Source organism: Symphalangus syndactylus, chromosome 2, assembly GCF_028878055.3.
Source record: "Symphalangus syndactylus isolate Jambi chromosome 2, NHGRI_mSymSyn1-v2.1_pri, whole genome shotgun sequence".
In the NCBI taxonomy this organism is placed as follows: Eukaryota; Metazoa; Chordata; class Mammalia; order Primates; family Hylobatidae; genus Symphalangus; species Symphalangus syndactylus.
The window spans coordinates 87,211,441-87,233,527 of NC_072424.2; the positions used below are offsets into that span (position 1 = coordinate 87,211,441).

The 22,087-nt window shown below is 42.0% G+C and overlaps 1 protein-coding gene across 4 annotated transcripts in view; it reads right to left on the reverse strand.

Annotated features, from left to right (window-relative positions):
- Positions 1–4,895: 4,895 nt before the first annotated feature.
- Positions 4,896–22,087, reverse strand: part of PPIL6 (peptidylprolyl isomerase like 6) — a 46,241-nt gene continuing 29,049 nt past the window's right edge. For 2 of the 4 annotated variants that reach the window (XM_055260999.2, XM_055260970.2), the window contains 2 exons: positions 11,497–11,632; positions 5,583–5,792 (listed from right to left, as the gene is read on the reverse strand). In XM_055260999.2, the coding sequence (XP_055116974.2) occupies positions 5,681–5,792; positions 11,497–11,632 (248 nt within the window). In that variant the 3' untranslated portion in view covers positions 5,583–5,680. Of the gene's footprint in view, positions 5,793–10,139; positions 10,317–11,496; positions 11,633–14,484; positions 14,563–22,087 lie in introns of those variants that run through there. The other 2 variants (XM_055260963.2, XM_055260990.2) reach the window with 2 other exon arrangements.

Sequence of the window (22,087 nt, forward strand, 5' to 3'; positions counted from 1 at the left end):
CACTGCTTTACACTATGACTTGCACAGAACTATTCTATCCTGAACTGCTGCAATTTTTTTTCTTTTTTGAGAAAAAAATGAATAAATAAACTGGCTTATTTCAGTCAAACTGGCGCAATCTCGGCTCACTGCAACCTCCGCCTGCCTGGGCTCAAGTGATCCTCCCACCTCAGTTTCCTGAATAGCTGGGTGTGCCACCACACCTGGCTAATTTTTTATATTTTTGCTTGAGACGGGGTTTCACCATGTTGCTCAGGCTGGTCTAGAACTCCTGAGCTCAAGCAATCTTCCCCCCTCAGCCTCCCAAAGTGCTGGGATTACAAGCATGAGCCACCATGCCAGGCCTGCAATTCTTAACAGTGATTCATCTACAAAATTACATCAATACATACTGTTTTTGCTTCTTTGTTTACAAACATATGTAAGGTTAGCGTACAAACAGCACAAACCTCCTGGATGCGCAGGAGTCAGGGAGCCCAGCCCAGGTTCCCTTTAGGCTGGCACCCGAGATGCATGATTTTTATTTGTATTCTGCTTCAAACCCTGGGTCTGCTAGAGCTCTTTGCATTACATCTCTTGGTCCTTTAGGAAATGAAGCCTTTTCCTGACTTGTTACTTAGGAATAACCTCCAAGTTCAAGCTAAACTACACCTCAGGCGGCTTGCTGATATCTTGGATTAGCTATGACTTCCCCTGTCCCTAGGTATTCACTGTGCTTCTCCCGATCCTGTCTTGGAGAGCTGATTTTCAGCCAGAAGACACCTCATGGCCACTCTGGTTATTAAAATATTCTAGTAATTCTGTACTGACTGGCAAAGTGCATGTCCTGAGCGGCCCAAGTGTCCAAGTCCCTTCCTAAGGACCTGACTACCACGTTGCCACTGTCCAGCACCTGGAGGTCTCACATCTGGCCCTGTTAAGAACCTCAGGACCTTGCAACAGGATTCTGGTCACTGTCTAATTGGTCAATGTATGCGTACCTCCTCTGCTGCCTTGATGAAATCAAGGTTTCTTGTCAGTTTCCTTCATTCTTCCTTTTCTGTTGTAGGTTACACTTACTGTTATGACTTTTCTCTTCTACATACCTGGGTGCCACAGATCTCTCATAGATCTGTCTCTAATATATCCCATCTGTTCTTAAAGTGTCGTCTGCAAAACAGCAGCAGCAGCAGCAGCATCACCTTGAACTTGTTCAAATTCTCCAGCCCAACCCAGAGCCACTGAATCAGAAACTCTGAGGTCCAGCAATCTGTGTTTGACAGGCCCAGGCATTCTGATGCATGCTAAAGTAAAAGAACCTGTGATTTATCACCTTACAAAGCCCTCTATCAAATATGCAACTTGTAATTCATGTTGTATACATTACTACTGAGTTAGTCACCAATATTTCGTATGATATACGAAAGTCTTAAGACTCGCCAGATTTAAGTGGTGATGATTCCACTTTGGGAAGTGTAGGGGATGGTAAGATCAATATAGTTTAAAAAATGAGTCTCCATAAGGGAGAATATTGCTAGGTGTGGTAGAGACCAATTTTAATTTTAAAGATATACCTTTGAACTAGTTCAGTTGATTGAAAGTTAATCTGATGTTAGTGAGAACTGCTAATATTCAGTATAAAAAGGGCTTGATATTTCTTGAAATGAGGATGATGATATTCTCTCAGTGGTAGCTTGACTGGTTTTGTCGGGAGACATTTCTGAAGGGAAACTAATTCTTAACGGAATATCTGCTGTGTGCCAAGCATTATTAGAAACACCTTCACCTGCTGTCTCAATCCTCAGAACACTGAGACAGATGTACCCCCATTTCACTTAAAATTGTCGATTTTATGCGTTTCCTCAGAAAAATCACTGAAGTTTTAGAGCCAGAAGAAAGCTAGCAACTCAACTTCTGTTATTTTTACAAATGGGGACAGTGAAAGGTTAAGTGATTTGACCATCACATTGATGGACAGGTGGTTCTCAAACAAATATGCTTCATTTAAAATATGTATAAAAACTCAGGGTCTGGAATCCTGAGGTTGCCAGATTATCCATTCCTTAACAAATAACCGGCACTGTTTGCAGTAGGGGCAAACAAATTCCTTGGATAGAATTTTAAATATTTACCTCAAATCTCCCCACATAAGAAAAATGTTTAGATATGCCCTCCCTTACTCACACGGCCTAGTATAAGATACAGCGTATGTACTTGACTTTGCCATATCAGCAGTTAGGGCAAGTTTAGACATATAACTTAGCATTTTGTGTAAATCATCAGAAGGCCTTTATTGTCCTATTTGTAGATGTGGAAAAATCTAGAGTCCCTTCTGTTTAATTAATGTATTTCAGTTTGGTTAAATCAAAGTCTTACATGTGGAGTTCACTGGAGTAAACTTTTGAGTCCTTCTAACAATCAGTTTCTTCAACTATAAGGTTAAACATACAAATCATTCTAGCACAGAAGTATCAATGTGTATACTTTTAAGTGCTGGTGATAAGAACCACTGCACGGATCTGTGGTTGAGGTTTCTACAGCCCAGAAGTGGAAAGTTAGATTGAACAAAGGGACCATGAACTCGCCATCCTTGAGAAGACTGGCAGAGTTCTACCTTTCTATTGCTGCTGACAAAGGGAGCTGGAATCAGTTTCTTACAGCCACACAAATATCCCAGTTCTTTCACAACATCAGATAAAATGCCTAATGCCATTAATATATAGGTTCATCACCAGTAAGAACTGCCCTGCTGTTTGTTATTACGTGAGTAACGCTTGTCATGTGTTTTAACTGGGCTCCTTGCAAAGAATCAGTTTTCATTCACCAATTGTTTTGAATCCTGCTGGCAAGCCCAGCTCCCTTTTGTCTGAGATGTCCCCAGTGTGACCTGAGGAACCTGGGCAAAGGCCCAGCGAGAGGGTCTGGAAGCTGTAGACAAATCACCTGAGTTCTCAGACTGCCCAGAAGTCTGCGAGTACAGGAAGAGGGAGACTCTCCTCAGGGATTCCCAAATCTGGCTATCAAAGTCATTGGAGAGCTTTCAAAAAGTCCAAGCTCTGAGGCTACACCCTGAAGGTTACACATTAGCAATTTATTATTAAATTTATCGAGTGCTTACAGCAGACCAGGTCTCTTATAAGTTCTTTATAGAAATTATTGATTCATGGAACCCTCACAGCAATCCTATGTGGTAGGTACCACTGCTTCTCAGATGAAGGAATTGAGGCACAGAAAAGTTCTTGCCTGAGTTTGTGCAGCTAGGGAATGGCAGAACCAGCATTCTGGACCTAGAACACACATTCTTAACACTATGCTGCTCTGGGTCAGTTGAGAATGTAACATAGATGGTCTGCTTCCTCCCATCCACCTCAGGTCTTAGCATAAAGCATATGTCATATAGCAATAAAGCTGTCATTAAAAGAAAAAGCAAATGCCAGTTGTCAGGAGTTAGGGATGGCAGGGGGCAGGGGAGTGGGTGTGACTGTAAAGGGGTACTGGAAGGGGGTCTTTGAGGTGCTGGAAAGGTTCTATATTTTCTCTATAGTGTTGGTTACATGAATATACTCATGATAAAATGGCATCACACACATTGTACCAATGTCAGCTACCTGGTTTTGATATTGTACTACCGTTTTGTAAGCATAGCCACTGGGGAAAATGGGCGAAAGGTACACAGGACTGCTCTACTATTTTTGCAACTTCCTATGAATCTATAATTATTTCAAAATAAAAAGTTAAAAAAAAAAAGCCTATGCCTACTTTTGGCAAGCCCCATATCCATTAGAAGCCTGCCTCTTTAAGACCGATGTAAATAGAGATCATTCTTGGAAGACAAACCTCATTCTGCTTAGGGTAAGAAAAGCACTCTCGGCTGGGTGCGGTGGCTCATGCCTTTGTAATCCCAGCACTTTGGGAGGCCGAGGTGGGCGGATCACGAGGTCATGAGATTGAGACCATCCTGGCTAACACGGTGAAACCCCGTCTCTACTAAAAATACAAAAAATTAGCCAGGCATGGTGGCGGGCGCCTGTAGTCCCAGCTACTCGGGAGGCTGAGGCAGGAGAATGGCGTGAATCGGGGAGGCAGAGCTTGCAGTGAGCTGAGATCACGCCACTGCACTCCAGCCTGGGCGACAGAGTGAGACTCCGTCTCAAAAAAAAAAAAAAAAAAAATAGAAAAGCACTCTCAGTCTGGGCAGAGCAGGGGCACAGGGTAGTGGTGGTAACAGGAGCTGAGCAAGGTCACCAATAGCAGAGTCAAGCACTCTGCTGATTACATTACACCATGGGGGCTGGAACCAGTTCCTCATGCCTTGCAGTGATTCCCAGATGACTAGTGCCCAGCTGTCTAAATAGGAACCCTGGGGAAAGAGCTAAATGAACACAGAATCTGTGCCCCATGCCTGGGAACCCTGGGGAAAGAACCAAATGAACACAGAATCTCTGCCCCACGCCTGGGAACTCTGCCTCAGTAGGTCAAGGACAAGGTCTGTTAGGTTACATTTTAAAAGCTCCCCAGGTGATACGAGCTTGAGAACTTTAGATTACAGAGTAGTGATAAAGCTGAATCTCCAATAACATCACATGATACAGCCACCACGGACACTGTAAAACAAGCCCTTGGTTTTCATAGGGTTGGTATGGCTCAGAGAGATAAGGATGATGTTCATGTCATATATGAAAACATCCAAAGTGTAGATACTCTTTCTGAATGCTAGTATAAACAATGAAATATTACAATGAATTGCTTTTTCTTCTGCATCATTCCTATTTGGTTACTTACCAAGTTTCTCCTGGGAGTACATGTAGTTACAAACAAGAACATAATTCTATTACAGATGTCTTAGGCTATCAGGTATGTTGCTAAATTAAGAATTTTTTGTCCACAAGTAACAAAATTCTCAACCAACAGTAACATAAACAACACAACACAGGGCTCTGTTAGTCTCATATACTAAGAACTCCAGAGTAGGTGGTTGCTGGTATTGGTCCCGCAGCTCAAGAGATTGGGGCTGACATCTCTGCAGTACTTGGCCTTTTCTTTCTTTCTTTTTTTTTTTTTTTTGAGACAGAGTCTCTCTCTGTCGCCAGGCTGGAGTGCAGTGGCGGCATCTCGGCTCACTGCAACCTCCGCCTCCCAGGTTCAAGAGATTCTTCTGCCTCAGCTTCCCAAGTAGCTGGGACTACAAGGGCATGCCACCATGCCCAGCTAATTTTTGTAGTTTTAGTAGAGACAGGGTTTCACCATGTTGGCTAGGATGGTCTCGATCTCTTGATCTCGTGATCCACCTGCCTTGGCCTCCCAAGTGTTGGGATTACAGGCGTGAGCTACCGCAACTGACCTCAGCCTTTTCTTTATGGCCACAAGATGACAGCTGCAGCTCCAGCCTCTCCACATTCCAGACTGGATGAAGGGGAAGGGGCAGGACCACTGGCATTCTATTCCTGTCCCACTGGCCAGAACCATCTCTCATGGCCACTTGTGGCTGCAAAGGAGTCTAGGAAATGGAGTACTGCCCTTTCACAGTCTCTATGAGAGAGACAGGAAAGGAAGATGGGGAGGGATTGGGGGTAGATGAGGCAACCTATAGTGTCTGCCACGGCTTTCAAATTACAATTTATCAAGTACTGTTTAATTAAATCCACAAACAGCTGATCAGATACACAGTAATAAATTATCACAGAAAATATTGATATGAAAATCAAGCATAAGGATCTCCACTGTCAGTAATTCTACACATATGCATTGGTCTTTCATTCTGTGTTGGAACTAATTCTAGTTGTTTAAGCACTTCTGTTCCTTCAATCAATTGCCTACATAGGAGAAAAAAATGGAAAATTTAGTCAGTCATAAGTTTTCATATTTAACTTAACATTCCGAAATGGAGTCCTACCCAGCTATAGCTAAGACTATTTCCTACAAATTGAATGAACATCAGCTCTAAGTATCCTAAACCTCTCTGGATGTGTGTACTTTGCCACACCTACAGTACCCAGGGCCATCATCCAGGCAGCTGGCCTCCTGCCGCAGCTCTGAGCTGGCTTCCTCCATCTGCTTGGCACCCTCCCCTCTGTTCTCCCTGCAGTCAGGGTGATTTTTTTTTTTTTTTTTGAGACAGGGTCTCACTCTGTTGCCCAGGCTGGAGTGCCGTGGCATGATTTTAGCTCACTACAGCCTTGACCTCCTGGCTTAAGTGATCCTCCTGCCTCAGCCTCCTGAGTAGCCAGTGCTTACAGGTGTGTGCCACTAGGCCTGGCCAATATTTTTGTTTATTTATTTTTGTACAGATAGGATCTTGCTATGTTGCCCAGGCTGGTCTTGAACTCCTGGCCTCAAGCAGTCCTCCCACTTTGGCCTCCCAAAGTGCTGGGATTATAAGTGTGAGCCACCACACCTGGCCAGCATGGTCTTTTAGAAATAGCAATCTGCTTTTATCTCCTTGCTCAAAACATGACAATAATAGCAATCTGCTTTCATCTCCTTGCTCAAAACACGACAGTAATTTCCCGTTATCTTTAGGATGAAGACTAAAAATCCCTGCCATTGCCTACCAGGGCCTGCACGGTCTATCTCCCATGGCCTCTCGGGGAGGTCAGGCCACATTCTTCCTCTTGCTCTCTGCTCCAGCCAGACTGGCTTTCAGTACCTCAAGAGCTCCACACTCCCTTCTTCCACAGCTCCTGCATTACTCCCCTACCCCTACCCTTTGGCATGGTCACCTCCTGGTCTTCCTTCAGACCTCAGCTCAGTCATCACCTCCTTGGGGAAGTTTCCCAGGCCACCTTGCTTACGTTAAGTTCCCTGTTGCTCCTTTAGAGAAGTTCCCAGGGTTGAAACCTTACATTTATTTGTATGCTTCTTTGATTGATTTCTGATTCTCCCATGATGGTAGGGATTACGCTTGTGCTCAGGCTCAGTGCCTAGCATAATGCCTGGCACTACCAGGCACCTGACAACATGCACTGAGTGATGAATAAAAGACAGCTCAAAGCCATGCTAGTTTCGACTGGATGTGGTGACTCATGCCTGTAATCCCAACACTTTGGGAGGCCAAGGCAGGTGGATTGCCTGAGCACAGGAGTTTGAGACTAGCCTGGGGACAACCTGTTGAAACTCTGTCTCTAATAAAATACCAAAAATTAACTGGGCTTCGTGGTGCACACCTGTAATCCCAGCTGCTCGGGATGCTGAGGCAGGAGAATTGCTTCAACCCAGGAGGTGGAGGTTGCAGTGAGCTGAGTTTGCACCACTGCACTCAGCCTGGGCCATAGAGCAAGACTCATCTCAAAAAAAAAAAAAAAAAAAAAAAGCCATGCTAGTTTAGATCTCTGTAGACAATTGCTGGCCATGAGCTAGAACTTCCTGGGGAGTGGAGCTAGACTTCCGATGGTTCTTTCAATTAAAAAAGGGCAGAGAGACAGGCCAAGACGTAGGACTGGTGCCCTCTGTCAGTGCTTGGGCTTGGACAGTGGCTGAGGGGAAGGGTGCAACTTCCATCTCATGAGCTTTTATAGGAGCATGGTCAGTGCCGACACCAAGTGTACTCTAGCCCTCTCTTTGCCTTTGGGCTCTATTTTTGCCATCCCAATAAAAAACCACGACACAGGACAACATTCTGAGGATGAAGGGCAGAGGATAAATAGATTAATTTCTGTCCAAAGAGAGTATGAAGCCTGTTCTCCAACAAGACAAGATAAGCAAAGGCACAGGGACTGTTCTTGGAGTGATGGTACTATGGTCTGGCTGCAGCTTGGCTGCCAGTCTACAAATTGCTTCCAAATTACATTTCCAGCTCTGACTCAGCTTGAATATCCACCTCCAGGGATGCCACCAACTGGCTATCCTATAGGTATCCTAATATGAAACTTGTCCAACTTGAACTCATGATCTTCTCTCCCAAATCCTCCTCCTTATATTCTCTATCTTGGTGAAATGGTACCACCCCTCCAAACAGTTCCCAAATCCTAGGAGTTACCCTAGACCTGCACTGCCCAATATGGTTGCCACTAGCTACATATCGCTATTTAAACTTAATTATAGGCTGGGAGTTGCAGTGGCTCACACCTGTAATCTCAGCACTTTAGGAGGCTGAGGTGGGTGGATCACTTGAGGTCAGGAGTTCGAGACTAGCTTGGCCAACATGCTGAAACCCCATCTCTACTAAAAATACAAAAATTAGCTGGGCATGGTGGTGCATGCCTATAATCCCAGCTACTTGGGCGGCGGAGGCATGAGAATTGCTTGAACCCGGGAGGCAGAGGTTGCAGTGAGCTGAGATCGCACCACTGCACTCCAGCCTGGGTGACAGAGTGAGACCCTGTCTCAAAAAAAAACAAACCCTTAATTAGAATTAAATATAGTTCCTTAGTCACACTGGCCACATGTGGCCAGTGGCTGTCATATTGGGCCGTGCAGAATACAGGACATTTCCATCATCACAGAGAGTTCTACTGGACAGTGCTGGCCTGGACTCCTCTCAGGCCCTCACCTCCGACTCTAACTTCTTTTTTTTTTTTTTGAGACAGAGTCTCACTCTGTCGCCAGGCTGGAGTGCAGTTGCGCAATCTCTGCTCACTGCAACCTCCGCCTCCCAGGTTCAAGTGATTCTCCTGCCTCAGCCTCCCGAGCAGCCGGGATTACAGTGTCTGCCACCATGCGTGGCTTTTTGTATTTTTAGTAAAAACAGGGTTTCACCATGTTGGCTAGGATGGTCTCGATCTCTCTCTTTTTTTTTTTTTTTTCCTGAGACGGAGTCTCACTCTGTCACCCAGTCTAAAATTTAGTACAGTTCATATAGGAAAGGTGGTGCTTGATTCTTTCCCTATACTTACCACTTTTCATGATAAATTCATTTCCTAGTATTCCTCCAAAGGTAACCCATTAGCCTTTATTTTATAATATCATTATAAACTCACAGATTTGAAATATTTGTTGGGTTTTGATCAATTGCAATTACTGTTGTTTGTGAAGCTCAAATTACTCCATCTTTGGTCAGTGAGACCCTCTTCAAATTGGCTCCTGAGGCCTTTTGACATGACCCCAGTAATCTTTCAGAAATCTCCACACTTTGTAGCATCGTAATTCTGTTTGAATGAGTTGGGAAAACAGCAGAAGTGAAGGCTGAACAAAGGATGTGGGGCCAGAGGACCTGGAACGCCACTCTAGACTTCAGGCTGTGCAGATGTGGAGGTGGTAATGGAAGCACTGTTTTAAAGTAGTCATGTTTGTGTTTGAGAAAGGTACCTTTAGCTGAGATATAAAGGATCACCAGAAAGTTGGTAGAGGATAGAGACTGTCAGCAATATGACAGAGATTTAAATGGTCCAAGAAATGTTATTTGGATTTAAATGATTCAAGAAATGTTATTTGGATTTAAAACTATTTTTTTTTTTTGAAATGGTGTCTCACTCTGTGGTCAGACTGGAGTGCAGTGGTGTGATCTTGGCTCACTGCAACCTCCCCCTGCTGGGTTCAAGCAATTCTCCTGCCTCAGCCTCCTGAGTAGCTGGGACTACAGGTGCGTGCCACCATGCCCAGCTAATTTTTGTATTTTTAGGAGAGATGGGGTTTCACCATGTTGGCCAGGATGGTCTTGAACTCCTGACCTCATGATCTACCCGCCTTGGCCTCCCAAAGTGCTGGGATTACAGGCGTGAGCCACCACATCCATCCTTAAAACTAATTTAATAATGCATTTTCAAAATCAGAATACAATTTATTTGGGACCAGGGAAAACTTAAGACAAGTCATTGTTTTACGTTATGCATCTATTAATGTAATGTTACCTCTTTAAAGATATCCTATGGATGAAAATACACTTTCTATTTTTTCAACCTGGAAGTATCACAGAAAGCATTACACTAAAGGAATTATTGTTGTTAAAATGAACACTGGCATGACATTCCAGGTGCTGGAGAGTCAATAATTATCCCTATGGAGTGGGTGGAATAAATCTAACAGTTATTCAGAAAAATACAAACACTTTACATTATTTCAGGGAAGACGAAGTAAGCCCTGCCTCATATTCACTCAGTAATTAAAGAGAGAGATGAAACACTGGAGTGATGAAAAGTATTTCTATCATCCATTTTAGGTCCACATGCCTTTAAGCATCTTGCTAATAATATTCTAATAATAACTATTACCTGTGATGTTTTCATATTGAAAATCGTTCAGTAAAAAAAGTTATATGTAACTTGAATAGTTTTCATCTACTTCTTCATGATGTCCATGGACAATTATTTAAATGACTTCACCTCTTCACTTCTACATATTAGTATATTATTAAGCACTGTGGTATGATTCATAGTAACAAAGAATTGATAATATCCTTAAGGCTGAAGATTGATAGATGGATAGAGACACAGAAAGAACATTATCGTGACTATGCCTAAATGGTTTCTGTTTTTATTTTTTTATTTTGTCTTTTATATTTTTTTGAGGTAGGGTCTCATTCTGTTGCCCAGGCTGGAGTGCAGTGGCACAATCATGGCTCCCAGGCTCAAGCAATCCTCCCACCTAAACTTCTTCAGTAGCTGGGACTACAGGCACACACCACCACACCCAGCTAATATTTATTTATTTATTTATTTATTTATTTATTTATTTATTTGAGACAGAGTCTTGCTCTGTCACCCAGGATGGAGTGCAGTGGCACGATCTCAGCTCACTGCAACCTCTACCTCCTGGGTTCAAGCAATTCTCCTGCCTCAGCCTCCCAAGTAGCCAGAACTACAGGTGCATGCCACCACGCCTGGCTAATTTTTTGTATTTTTAGTGGAGACGGGGTTTCGCCATGTTGGCCAGGCTGGTCTGGAACTCCTGGCCTCAAGTGATCTGCCTGCCTCAGCCTCCCGAAGTGCTGGGATTACAGGTGTGAACCACTGCACCTGGCCTATTTATTTATTTTTGAGACAGAGTCTTGCTGTGTCACCTAGGCTGGTGTGCAGTGGCATGATCTTGGCTCACTGCAACCACCTCCCAGGTTCATGTGATTCTCCTGCCTCAGCCTCCGGAGTGGCTGGAATTACAGGCACATGCCATCATGCCTGACTAATTTTTGTATTTTTAGTACAGACGGGGTTTTACTATGTTGGGCAGGCTGCTATGGAACTCCTGGCCTTAAGTAATTCACCTGCCTCGGCCTGCCAAAGTGCTGAGATTACAGGCATGAGCCACCATGCCCGGCCAGCTAATTTTTAATCTTTTTGTAAAGATGGGGTCTTGCTATGTTGCCCAGGCTGGTCTTGAACTCCTGGGCTCAAGCAATCTCCCACCTCAGCCTCCAAAAGTGCTAGGATTATATGCCTGAGCCACTGTGTCTGGCCAGTTTCTGTGTTTTTATAGATAGCAAACTTCTTGCAAAATATTTCTTACTTTTGTCTCTATTTGTATTATTTTTGCATTTAAGCCCTATTTTTAGCTACTTATACACTATATACAATACTTATCCAAATATTTTTAAATGACATTTTTACAGGTGTGAATATTATATAAACAGATCTACAATATACATACCCAAAAGCCACAAATTTTCTATCTAGATAAGGAGTTGCTTGCAGTGTGATATAGAATTGTGACCCGTTGCTGTGACGGCCTTTGTTGGCCATTCCAAGTACTCCTCTTTTATTATGAGGAACTGAAAAGTTTTCATCTAGGAAAGACAATAATCACTAGGTCATTAGCACATTTCTATTATCTCAATTTATTGTAACATATAAGGAACAAATAGAGCCCTTGGTAACACTCTCAATCATATTTATCAATGGATTCCAAATTGTAAATATTCTATTTATTTCAAATTATTTTCAAACATTCAAATGGGCTGTTAAAAAAACTGTAAAGCCTTATTAGAACTATTTGAACATTCAGTTTTAGTTTGCCTTTACCCTAAACAAGTGTGCTAAGAAAATTAATAATGTACAAGGAAATATATACAGTATTCTAATCAAGAATAAAGGTCAGCAAACTTTCTCGTGCTGTCTTGGTATTTCTTTCAAACTACCACCATGCTCATTAAAAACACCTCCTCTGAGAAGTCTTTTGTGGACCTGACCTTTCCCCTGAACCCCTCAAGCATCTTACACATCGTTCTTGTACAGTCCTTATAACACTCTATGTAATTATTGGTTTACGTGGCATTTCTTCTCTAGTAGGTGAAGGCAGGAACCTTGTCTCCTCATGGCTTTAGCTCCAGGCTTCTCAGCATATTAATTGGCATAAATGTGGCCCTAAATGTTTGGGCAGATTTCCATTCCATGTACTTTCCCATTCCATGTAGTTTAAAAATGTTGATGATGAAAGGAAATTAATTATTTTATTTTTAGTAATCTTCAAATAATTTTTTTTTTTTTTTTTTTGAGAGAGAGTACTCGCTCTGTCGCCCAGGCTGGAGTGCAGTGGTGCGATCTCGGCTCACTGCAAGCTCCGCCTCCCGGGTTCACGTCGTTCTCCTGCCTCAGCCTCCCGAGTAGCTGGGACTACAGGCGCCCGCCACCATGCCTGGCTAATTTTTTTTTTTTTTTTTTTTTTTTAGTAGAGACGGGGTTTCACTGTGTTGGCCAGGATGGTCTCGATCTCCTGACCTTGTGATCCGCCTGCCTCGGCCTCCCAAAGTGCTGGGATTACAGGCGTAAGCCACCGCACCTGGCCAATCTTAAATAAATTTTAATCTGAAACCTTATTTGGATTGACCAAGATTTTGTGGAAAGCAATAGCTTTTTTAATGTAAGATTTAGAAGTAAAAAGAGTTGTATGGTGATTATTAGGCTACCAATTTGAAGATGTACCATTCCCAGCTTTGCCTCCAAGTTCAAATACACAGAAGGAAATAATGGATGAGAAATTCAGTGAAATTTTTCATTCAATAACTTCACAAATTTCTGAGAATAACTGAGAAATATGAATATTAACTGTCTATAAGATTTTATTAAACTGCAACTGCTGTTACTAAGTTTCAAAACTAAGCAAACTAAGTGATTAAGCCATATCTGGGTAGTTACTTTCAGCCTGGTAAGTTGAAAACTGAATAAAGACCCCTGAAACCTTATGAAATGCTGATGAGGCATGTTTGTACAAATGAGTCTATATAATTACGCTGATGCTCCTTATTCATTTCAGTGAAATAAATAAAAAATCTCATTAATTTCACAGAAAATTGCATGAAATGGAAATCTGCCCACAGCAAAGACTCAGAGAGTTTTTTTTTTTTTTTGAGATGGAGTCTCGCTCTGTTGCCCAGGCTGGAGTGCAGTGGTGTGGTCTCGGTTCACTGCAAGCTCCGCCTCCCAGGTTCATGCCATTCTCCTGCCTCAGTCTCCCTTCGTAGCTGGAACTACAGGTGCCCGCCACCACGCCCAGCTAATTTTTTTGTATTTTTAGTAAAGACAGGGTTTCACCATGTTTGCCAGGATGGTCTCAATCTGGTGACCTCGTGATCCACCTGCCTCGGCCTCCCAAAGTGCTGGGATTACAGGCGTGAGCCACCGCGCCTGGCCCAGATTCAGAGTTTTAACAGAATGGTATTTGTCATTGCTTTTACATATTCTGATTTATTTTTCTTAAATTCTTTAAAAATTGGGAAAGAAAATGATGGAGTTGTAACATTTTTATAAAAAATTCTGTGATTGTGGGATAATTTTAAAGCAGTTAATCATAATACCTATCAAAGAAATTGCTACCTATGTGAAAGCCCATGTATAAAACAGTGCAAAAAGTGCCTAGAGCAGCCAGGCACAGTGGCTCACGCCTGTAATCCCAGCACTTTGGGAGGCCAAGGTGGGTGGGTCGCTTGAGGCCAGGAGTTTGAGACCAGTCTGGCCAACATGGCAAAACCCCGTCTCCACTAAAAACACTAAAATTAGCTGGGCGTGGTGGTGCATGCCTGTAATCCCAGCCACTTAGGAGGCTGAGGCACAACAATCGCTTGAACCCAGGAGGTGGAGATTGCAGTGAGCTGAGATTGCGCCAATGCACTCTAGCCTGGAAACAGAGAAAGACTCAGTCTCAAGAAAAAAAAAAAAAAAGTGCCTAGAGCCCTCTTATCTCCTAAACACATTTATTTAGGACAGCATGGAAATCCTTAGAGACAATTTGAGAACCATTGCTATAAAGGGACAGAATAAATTATATTTTTAAAAGGTGCAGGTAGTCCCTAACTTAGAAACTTAAAAATGTATGGACCTGAAAAAAAGTGTGAAAACTAAATGACTATGTGTGGATTCTCTAAGTCCAGAATGTGTATGTGAATCTTAAGAACCCGAGGCTATGCTGCTTCCAGCCAGGCAGTAATGCCAGGGCCTACGGAAACCGCTCAGTGGTCATGCCATAACTGGCCGACTTGGCATGATCTTGTATGCATCAAATAAAATGATGTGTAAGAAAGAACTGTTTTAAATATTAACTCTAACTAGCTTTGCAGACATAAAGTATTACAAGACAAGGGTAATTTACGTGTTCTTTAGTTCTGCTGTGTCTCTCTGACTCACTCTTTAACCGTCTGCTCACCTCGGTATTTCTCGATCTTTCCAACCCCTCTGCTTTCCTTCTGCCTCTTTACACTTCTTTTCAAGCTTCCATAAAGCTCTAAAATTCAAGAGCTATAATTTAAATTAAATTAAATTAAATTTTTTTAGAGAAGGCATCTTGCTAGTTGTTCAGACTAGTCTTGAACTCCTGGGCTCAAGGCCTCCTGCCTCAACCTCCTGAGTAGCTGGGACTACAGGTGTGTGCTACCACACCTGGCTAGCTATAATTTTTTTTAAAAAAATTATTTACCAATATAAAGTTCCCTGATTTTTTTTCTAATAGTAAATTTTTGGTACATTTCATTAACACTTAAAACATTAAGTTGCTTTATACTTCCATGTTATCAAAATGCACCCTTTGGCAGTAAACAGCATTGCTGAAGGGGGCTGAGCCTCTTTAGGTTTAAACAGAGTGAAAGCCCCCATAGAGGAATTTCTGTCCTCTTTGTTTGGTGAGGAGTGAGGCCACTGGTCAGTAAATAGGTTTGATTCAAGCCTATTTTCTCCTGAGTGCTTCTGCCAGGGATAAAGTATGTGTGGGAACAACCTACACAGAAACCAATAGCTGAAACTTGCCTAAGTAGAAAGAGCCTATTTATTTAGGACTTTAAAAGTTGTGATTCAAAACAAAGCAAAACAGACTTTCCCTAGGTTAAAAAAATTAATTCGTTTATAAAACAATCTAATTAAATGATACATTATTAATTGCATTATTTTTGTGTTAAGCTTAATAAAAGTGAGTTTTGTGGTTGCAGTTTTTCACAGCCCCAGTTTCAATTCTGCATCTCATGGAAGTAGGACCCCATGAGAGAAATGTGGAGGACTGGCTGGCTGCTGCATTCACATTCCCAGGCAGTTGAAGGGATGAGGGAGACAGACCCATGCCTTAGCTGTTCTGAGGACTAGCTGTGCTCTCGCTTTCACAGTTACTCATCTTTCCTTCTGGAACATCTCTTCTTCCCACTTGATTGCTTCCTGGATTTTTTCTAATTTTGTCCTACCAGACCAACCGAATAATAAAAACTTCACTGAACGTCCTGGGACTCCATGGGCATAGTGAGGACAGCAAAGATTCTATCTGGAGACCAGATACTACCACAGTCTAAGGATGGGGTGAGGGATAATCAGCAGAGACTCAGGGGTGTCTAGGAGGTCAGGCAAGGAGATGAGTGAACAGATCAATCTCCTGGACAGGAGGCCCACGTTCCATCTGAGGCTGTGCCTCTGAGCACAAAGCATTTGGGTGCTCTGATAATGGTTGTGGGGTGGAGAGGTACAGTGGATTCTCATCAGGGATTGGGGCCAGGAGAGTCCTTTCTCCATCTGCAACGTGTTGCTGCAGACCCAACTCAAAGCTTCTCTGTGCCACGGCATCCAACTCTCCAGGCAGCTATTCTTTCTTTTCCCACAGTACTCAGTTCCTTCCTCTCTAACAGCAACTGACACAGCACCTGTAGTTGATCTGTTTCAACATCTATCTGCACAAAACCACTACAAGCCTTCCAAGTAGAAACTCGGTTATACCATCTTTGTTGCCACAGGCCCTAGCACCATGTGAGCACCTACTTTGGAATTTAGTATTTTATGAATGACTAAAGGAATGGTGTCACTTGCATGTTTTCATTTGATAAAGCTGTCTGCAGGAATTTAGAAGGAAAGTAGCTATTACTTTTCCCTTTCACTTTGGCCATCGATTCAATAAAGATATCTTTTCGGCCAGGCGCGGTGGCCCTCGTCTGTAATCCCAGCACTTTGGGAGGCCGAGGTGGGCAGATCACGAGGTCAGGAGTTTGAGACCAGCCTGACCACCATGGGGAAACCCGTCTCTACTAAAAATACAAAAAAATTAGCTGAGCATGATGACACGCACCTGTAATCCCAGCTGCTCAGGAGGCTGAGGCAGGAGAATCACTTGAACCTGGGAGGTGGAGGTTGCAGTGAGCCGAGATCACGCCATTGCACTCCAGCATGGGTGACAGAGAGAGACTCCGTCTCAAAAAAGGAAAAAAAAAAGATATCTTTTCATAACCTTTTCATTCTATTCAAATATAGACACAAAAAGCCACAGAAAACTAATGTATAAAGTTATTATAAGGCAAATACCCTTTTAACTACCACTCAGGCCAAGAAAAGAAACTTTGCTGGCCTCTGCCCAAAGTTCCTTGTCAAGCCCCTCTCTCACCCAAAAGGAATCATTCCTCTGACTTTTATATAACCATGCACTTAATGTTTCTTTATAGTTTTAACATCAAAATATGCATCCCTAAGCACTATAATTTAGTCTTTCCCATTTAAAAAAATTGGTTATGCTTTTTAAGCCTCTTTTGATCTGCAGGTTCTTACCTCCATCCCTTTCTTTTCCTTACATTTATCTATTACTAATGAACCTGAGCTGTTTAACCTCGAGAATTTCTCCCAGTCTGGAGTCTGTTGATTGCACACATGGTACAGTCCAGCATGTTGCTCTGTCTTCTGTCCTGTCAGTTCTGCTATAATACTTGTTTTGAAAATGCACATTTGCTTCAACTTGATGGATATATTAGGGAAAGCCTTGTGCATTATGGATTTTGCCCCCACTTACATTCTTCCACCATGAGAAACACTAGGGAAATGAAAACTGCATTCAGCTACACAGAGCCACATAGGAACACATACACCTCAGATCTATCTACCAGCTACCCTGGAGCTGTTCTGAGCCTCTCCCACCCACACCTAGGGTTCTGATTGCAGAAAACCCTCCTTCCGCCACTTCAAAATTGCTCAAAAGCTGCAACTCTTCCCATACCCACCTTCACGAACTTCAGGTCTTTTACAAGGTATGTATGTTTTGTGACCATTTAAATATGTAAAACTGTATTGCTGGTTTTTTTTTCGTTACTATCCTGTTTTTTAATGCCATCAAGAAAGTTTTTCTTAAACCTCATTTTCGCAATAAACTCAGTGGTTTTTGTTGCACAATGCTGCAAAGTGTAGATTTTTTTGGTTTGTGTTTTGTTTTTTGAGGCAGTGTCTCACTCTGTCACCCAGGATGGAGTCCATCATGGCTCCATGATCATGATGATCATGGCTTACTGCAGCCTTGGACCTCTCCAGCTCGAGATCCTCCTACGTCAACCTCCCAAGTAGCTAGGACCGCAGGTGCATGCCACCACACCCAGCTAATTTTTTTTTTTTAAGAGATGGGATCTCGTTATGTTACCCTGGCTGGTTTTGAACTCCTGGGCTCAAGCAATCCTCCCACTTCAGTCTCCCAAAGTGCTGGGATTACAGGCATGAGCCACCATGTCTGGCCAAAGTGTGGAGATTTTTTAGGAACACATATGTCACATTACAACAGAACTGACTGTATTTCTTGCAAATCGGCAGCTGAGTCCAGAGGCTTAGTCAGACTGATATTCTTTGGTAGTGTGTTCTTTCAACAGAAGCCTCATCATGTCTGGTTGTCTCTGTTTTTGTGAAATTAGCAGACTGATGCAGCAAATGCTTAGACCCATTATTTCACTGGGGGCAGCAAAATGGTGACATTCCAATTCTATTATTTCCTTTTCATTTATCAGTGGCAATACTTTTATAAAGAGATGTTTCCCCTTATCTAAAATTTAGTACAGTTCATATAGGAAAGGTGGTGCTTGATTCTTTCCCTATACTTACCACTTTTCATGATAAATTCATTTCCTAGTATTCCTCCAAAGGTAACCCATTAGCCTTTATTTTATAATATCATTATAAACTCACAGATTCGAAATATTTGTTGGGTTTTGATCAATTGCAATTACTGTTGTTTGTGAAGCTCAAATTACTCCATCTTTGGTCAGTGAGACCCTCTTCAAATTGGCTCCTGAGGCCTTTTGACATGACCCCAGTAATCTTTCAGAAATCTCCACACTTTGTAGCATCGTACAACAAAGGCCACTTTTGCTATCTAATAGAACATGAGGTTCCAGGCTCATTTGGTAGATTTCCTCCCTGAGATCTGGCATCTGCCATTTCTCCCAGAGACTCTGGTTTCTTTAAGTGAGAAATGACATTTCAAAACAACAATCTAAATTCTAGGACTATGCATTGCTACTGAGTTGTGGTCGTTGTTTATAGACCTTTTCAGTGGATAGAGCTATATATATACACATTTGATATTTCTTGAGTTTAAAGTCATGTCCAGGACTATGGAATATTCTTTTTTTTTTTTTTCTTGAGATGGAGTCTCGCTCTTTCGCCCAGGCCGGACTGCAGTGGCGCTATCTCGGCTCACTGCAAGCTCTGCCTCCCAGGTTCATGCTATTCTCCTGCCTCAGCCTCCCAAGTATCTGGGACTACAGGCGCCTGCCACCGCACCTGGCTAATTTTTTGTATTTTTAGTAGAGACGGGGTTTCACCATGTTAGCCAGGATGGTCTCGATCTCCTGACCTTGTGATCCGCTCGCCTCGGCCTCCCAAAGTGCTGGGATTACAGGCACTGCGCCCGGCCAGGACTATGGAATATTCTTATTAGCCTCTATTATATTTCATCTCTATCTTCTTTCTTCCACATTGAGAATCCTGATTCTCAAGGACAAAGAAAATTATGAAATTTGAATATTCCATAATTACTCAATGACTTTATCCCACATTACACATACAACGGTCTCAAAATAACAATACTAATAATACCATCACCGGTGTACTTTACGGAGAATAGTTAAAAAATAAAATTTGTATATATTCATTTTCTTCTATTTTTTAAATAGCCTATGTCTCCACTGCCCAAGCATATCATCATACAGCATACTCTCACCCTTTGAGATGGGGTCTTGCTATGTTGCCCAGGCTGGTCTCAAGCTTCTGGGCTCAAGCAATCCTCCTGCCTCAGCCTCCCAAGTAGGTGGGACTAAAGGTGCATGCTGCCACACCTGGCATACTCCTCACTGAATATAATAAATTCACAAATAATAATATGATTAATGCTCACCACCAGTTGTGTGTCAAGGTCTCTCTTATTATTAATACTTAGTTTTGTGAAATTCATTCTACAGCACATGCTGCAGAAAGGGCTCATGGCAACACTATTCTCTGAAGTCTTGCATGTTGATAAACCTGTGTGTCCTTTATAATTCAACATCAGTTTGACTAGATATAAAATCCTTGCTCACGTTTCCTTTGCTTGAGTTCATAAATATATTATTCCATTTTCTTCTGGCATAAAGTGTTGCTGTCAAAGAATATGATAATCTAATTTTCTTTCCCTTATAAATCATTTGCTCTTTTTCCCTAGATGCCCAAATAATTTTTCTTCAATGTCCAATAATGTTAGGAAAATATGTCTTGGTGTTGGTTTTTCTGCTTCAAATTGTCAGGTTCATGGTATGCATTTTCAATAAGTGGTTTCAATTTTTTACAGATATTTTTATTTGAGGTATAAACATTTTCACTTGAGATATATAAGTATTTTTACTTACAATATAAACATATGCTTGAGGTATACACAATTGTCAAAATGTGTCAAACATCTAAGATAAATGCATTTTATTAAAATTTAATAAATATATCTTTGATGTTCAGTTTGATGCTGTATAACCACCACCTAAAATAAGATATAGAACCTCAAATCCTTTTTGTATTTTAGGGAAGTTTTCTTTAATTATAGTCTTAGCATTCATTCTGTTCCCCTGCATTAATTTAATTCCTTAGAGATACGTATCATCTAAATGTTAAATGTCCGCTTTCTTTAATATTTGTCACTTTCCTGTAAATAATTTTTACCTTTCTTCATTTACTTTTGGTTTAAAAAAATTTCCTCCTCCTGAGGGAATACTTCTAAACTCATTTTACAAGGCCAGTATTACCCTGAATACCAAAACCAGACAAAGGCACATCATAAAAAAAAAACTACAGGCCACTATCTCTGATGAATACTGATGCAAAAGTCCTCAACAAAATACTTACAAACCAAATTCAACAATACATTAAAAGGGCCATTCATCATGACCAAGCAGGACTTATCCTTGAGATGCAAGGATGGTTCAATGTATGCAAATCAATCAATGCGATATCGACATAATGAAGGATAAAAACCATATGATCATTTCAACTGATGCTGAAAAAGTATTTGACAAAATTCACATCCCTTCATGATAAAAACCCTCAAAAGACTGGGTATAGTTCTCCTAGTACTATGTAGCTAGAGCAACCAGACAAGAGAAAGAAATAAAGGGGATCCAAATTGGAAAGAAAGAGGTCAGGCCAGGTGTGGTGGCTCACGCCTGTAATCCCAGCACTTTGGAAGGCCAAGGTGGGCGGATCACTTGAGGTCAGGAGTTCCAGACAAGCCTGGCCAACATGGTGAAACCCCATCTCTACTAAAAATACAAAAAAATTAGCCAGGCATGGCGGCAGGTGCCTGTAATCCTAGCTACTCAGGAGGCTGAGGCAGGAGAATCGCTTGAACCCAGGAGGCAGAGGTTGCAGTGAGCCAAGATCACGCCACTGCACCCCAGCCTGGGCGACAGTGTCGCAAGACTCCATCTCAAAAAAAAAAAAGAAAGAGGTCAAATTATCCTTGTTTATAGATTACATGATCTCATATTTGGAAAAACCTACAGACTCCACACAAAAATCTATTAGAACTGATAAATAAATTCAGTAAAGTTGCAAGATACAAACACATACAAAAATCAATAGCATTTCTGTATGCCAACAGTGAACAATTTGAAAAAGAAATCTAAAAAGTAACCCCATTTACAAATAAAACTAAATTAATAGGAATTAACCAAAGTGAAAAATCTCTACAATGAAAACTATACAACACTGATGAAAGAAATGGAAGAGGATGCCCCAAAAATGGAAAGCTATTTCATGTTCATAGGCTAGAAGAATCAATATTATTTAAAATGTCCATACTATCCAAAGCAATCTAGAGTCAATGCAATCCCTATCAAAATACCAATGACAGCCCACTAGCAGGGTGGCCATAGTGCCATCTGCCTCGTGTAGGGCCCACTTTTCTGACCAGCAGACCCATGGATTACCACCTGATGCAAGCCCCTCTCGCTGAGCCCATCCCAGCTGAGGTATCCTGGAGAGATCTTCACTCGTGTCCCACGTGGAAGATCAGTTGGTGCCATTTCTGCTGGAGCTTTAATTTTTTTCTTCTTCCTGATTATAATACTTCTTTTCTGTAGCTTTAGCCAAGCTCCTGGGAAACACTCTTTTGTCCTTGTTGGGTGTAGAGGCCATGCTAAGGCCCAATGGAACACCATGTTGTCACTGTTCATCCTGTTTGCTCTCCTAATCACCTTGGTCCAGTGTGGGTGGGAACACAACTCTATAGCAAATATTTCGACAAGTATTGCATCAGGGAATCATCTTCGTGGCTGCTGGATTTGTCATGAACATTCCCAGGATAGAGAGTTCTATCTTCTGGCTTACCTAAGAAATCTCACTACCATCCCCGCTGACCTCCTAACGATAGTGATCTTCAAATCCCAAACTCCTACTTGTTGAATGGAACTCTCCCCCACTTAACGGATTCCACTTGAACCCCCTGCCACCATTACCTGGACCTGGGAAATTGGGTATTTATATCTCTAGTGCACTAATGATTCTATCTT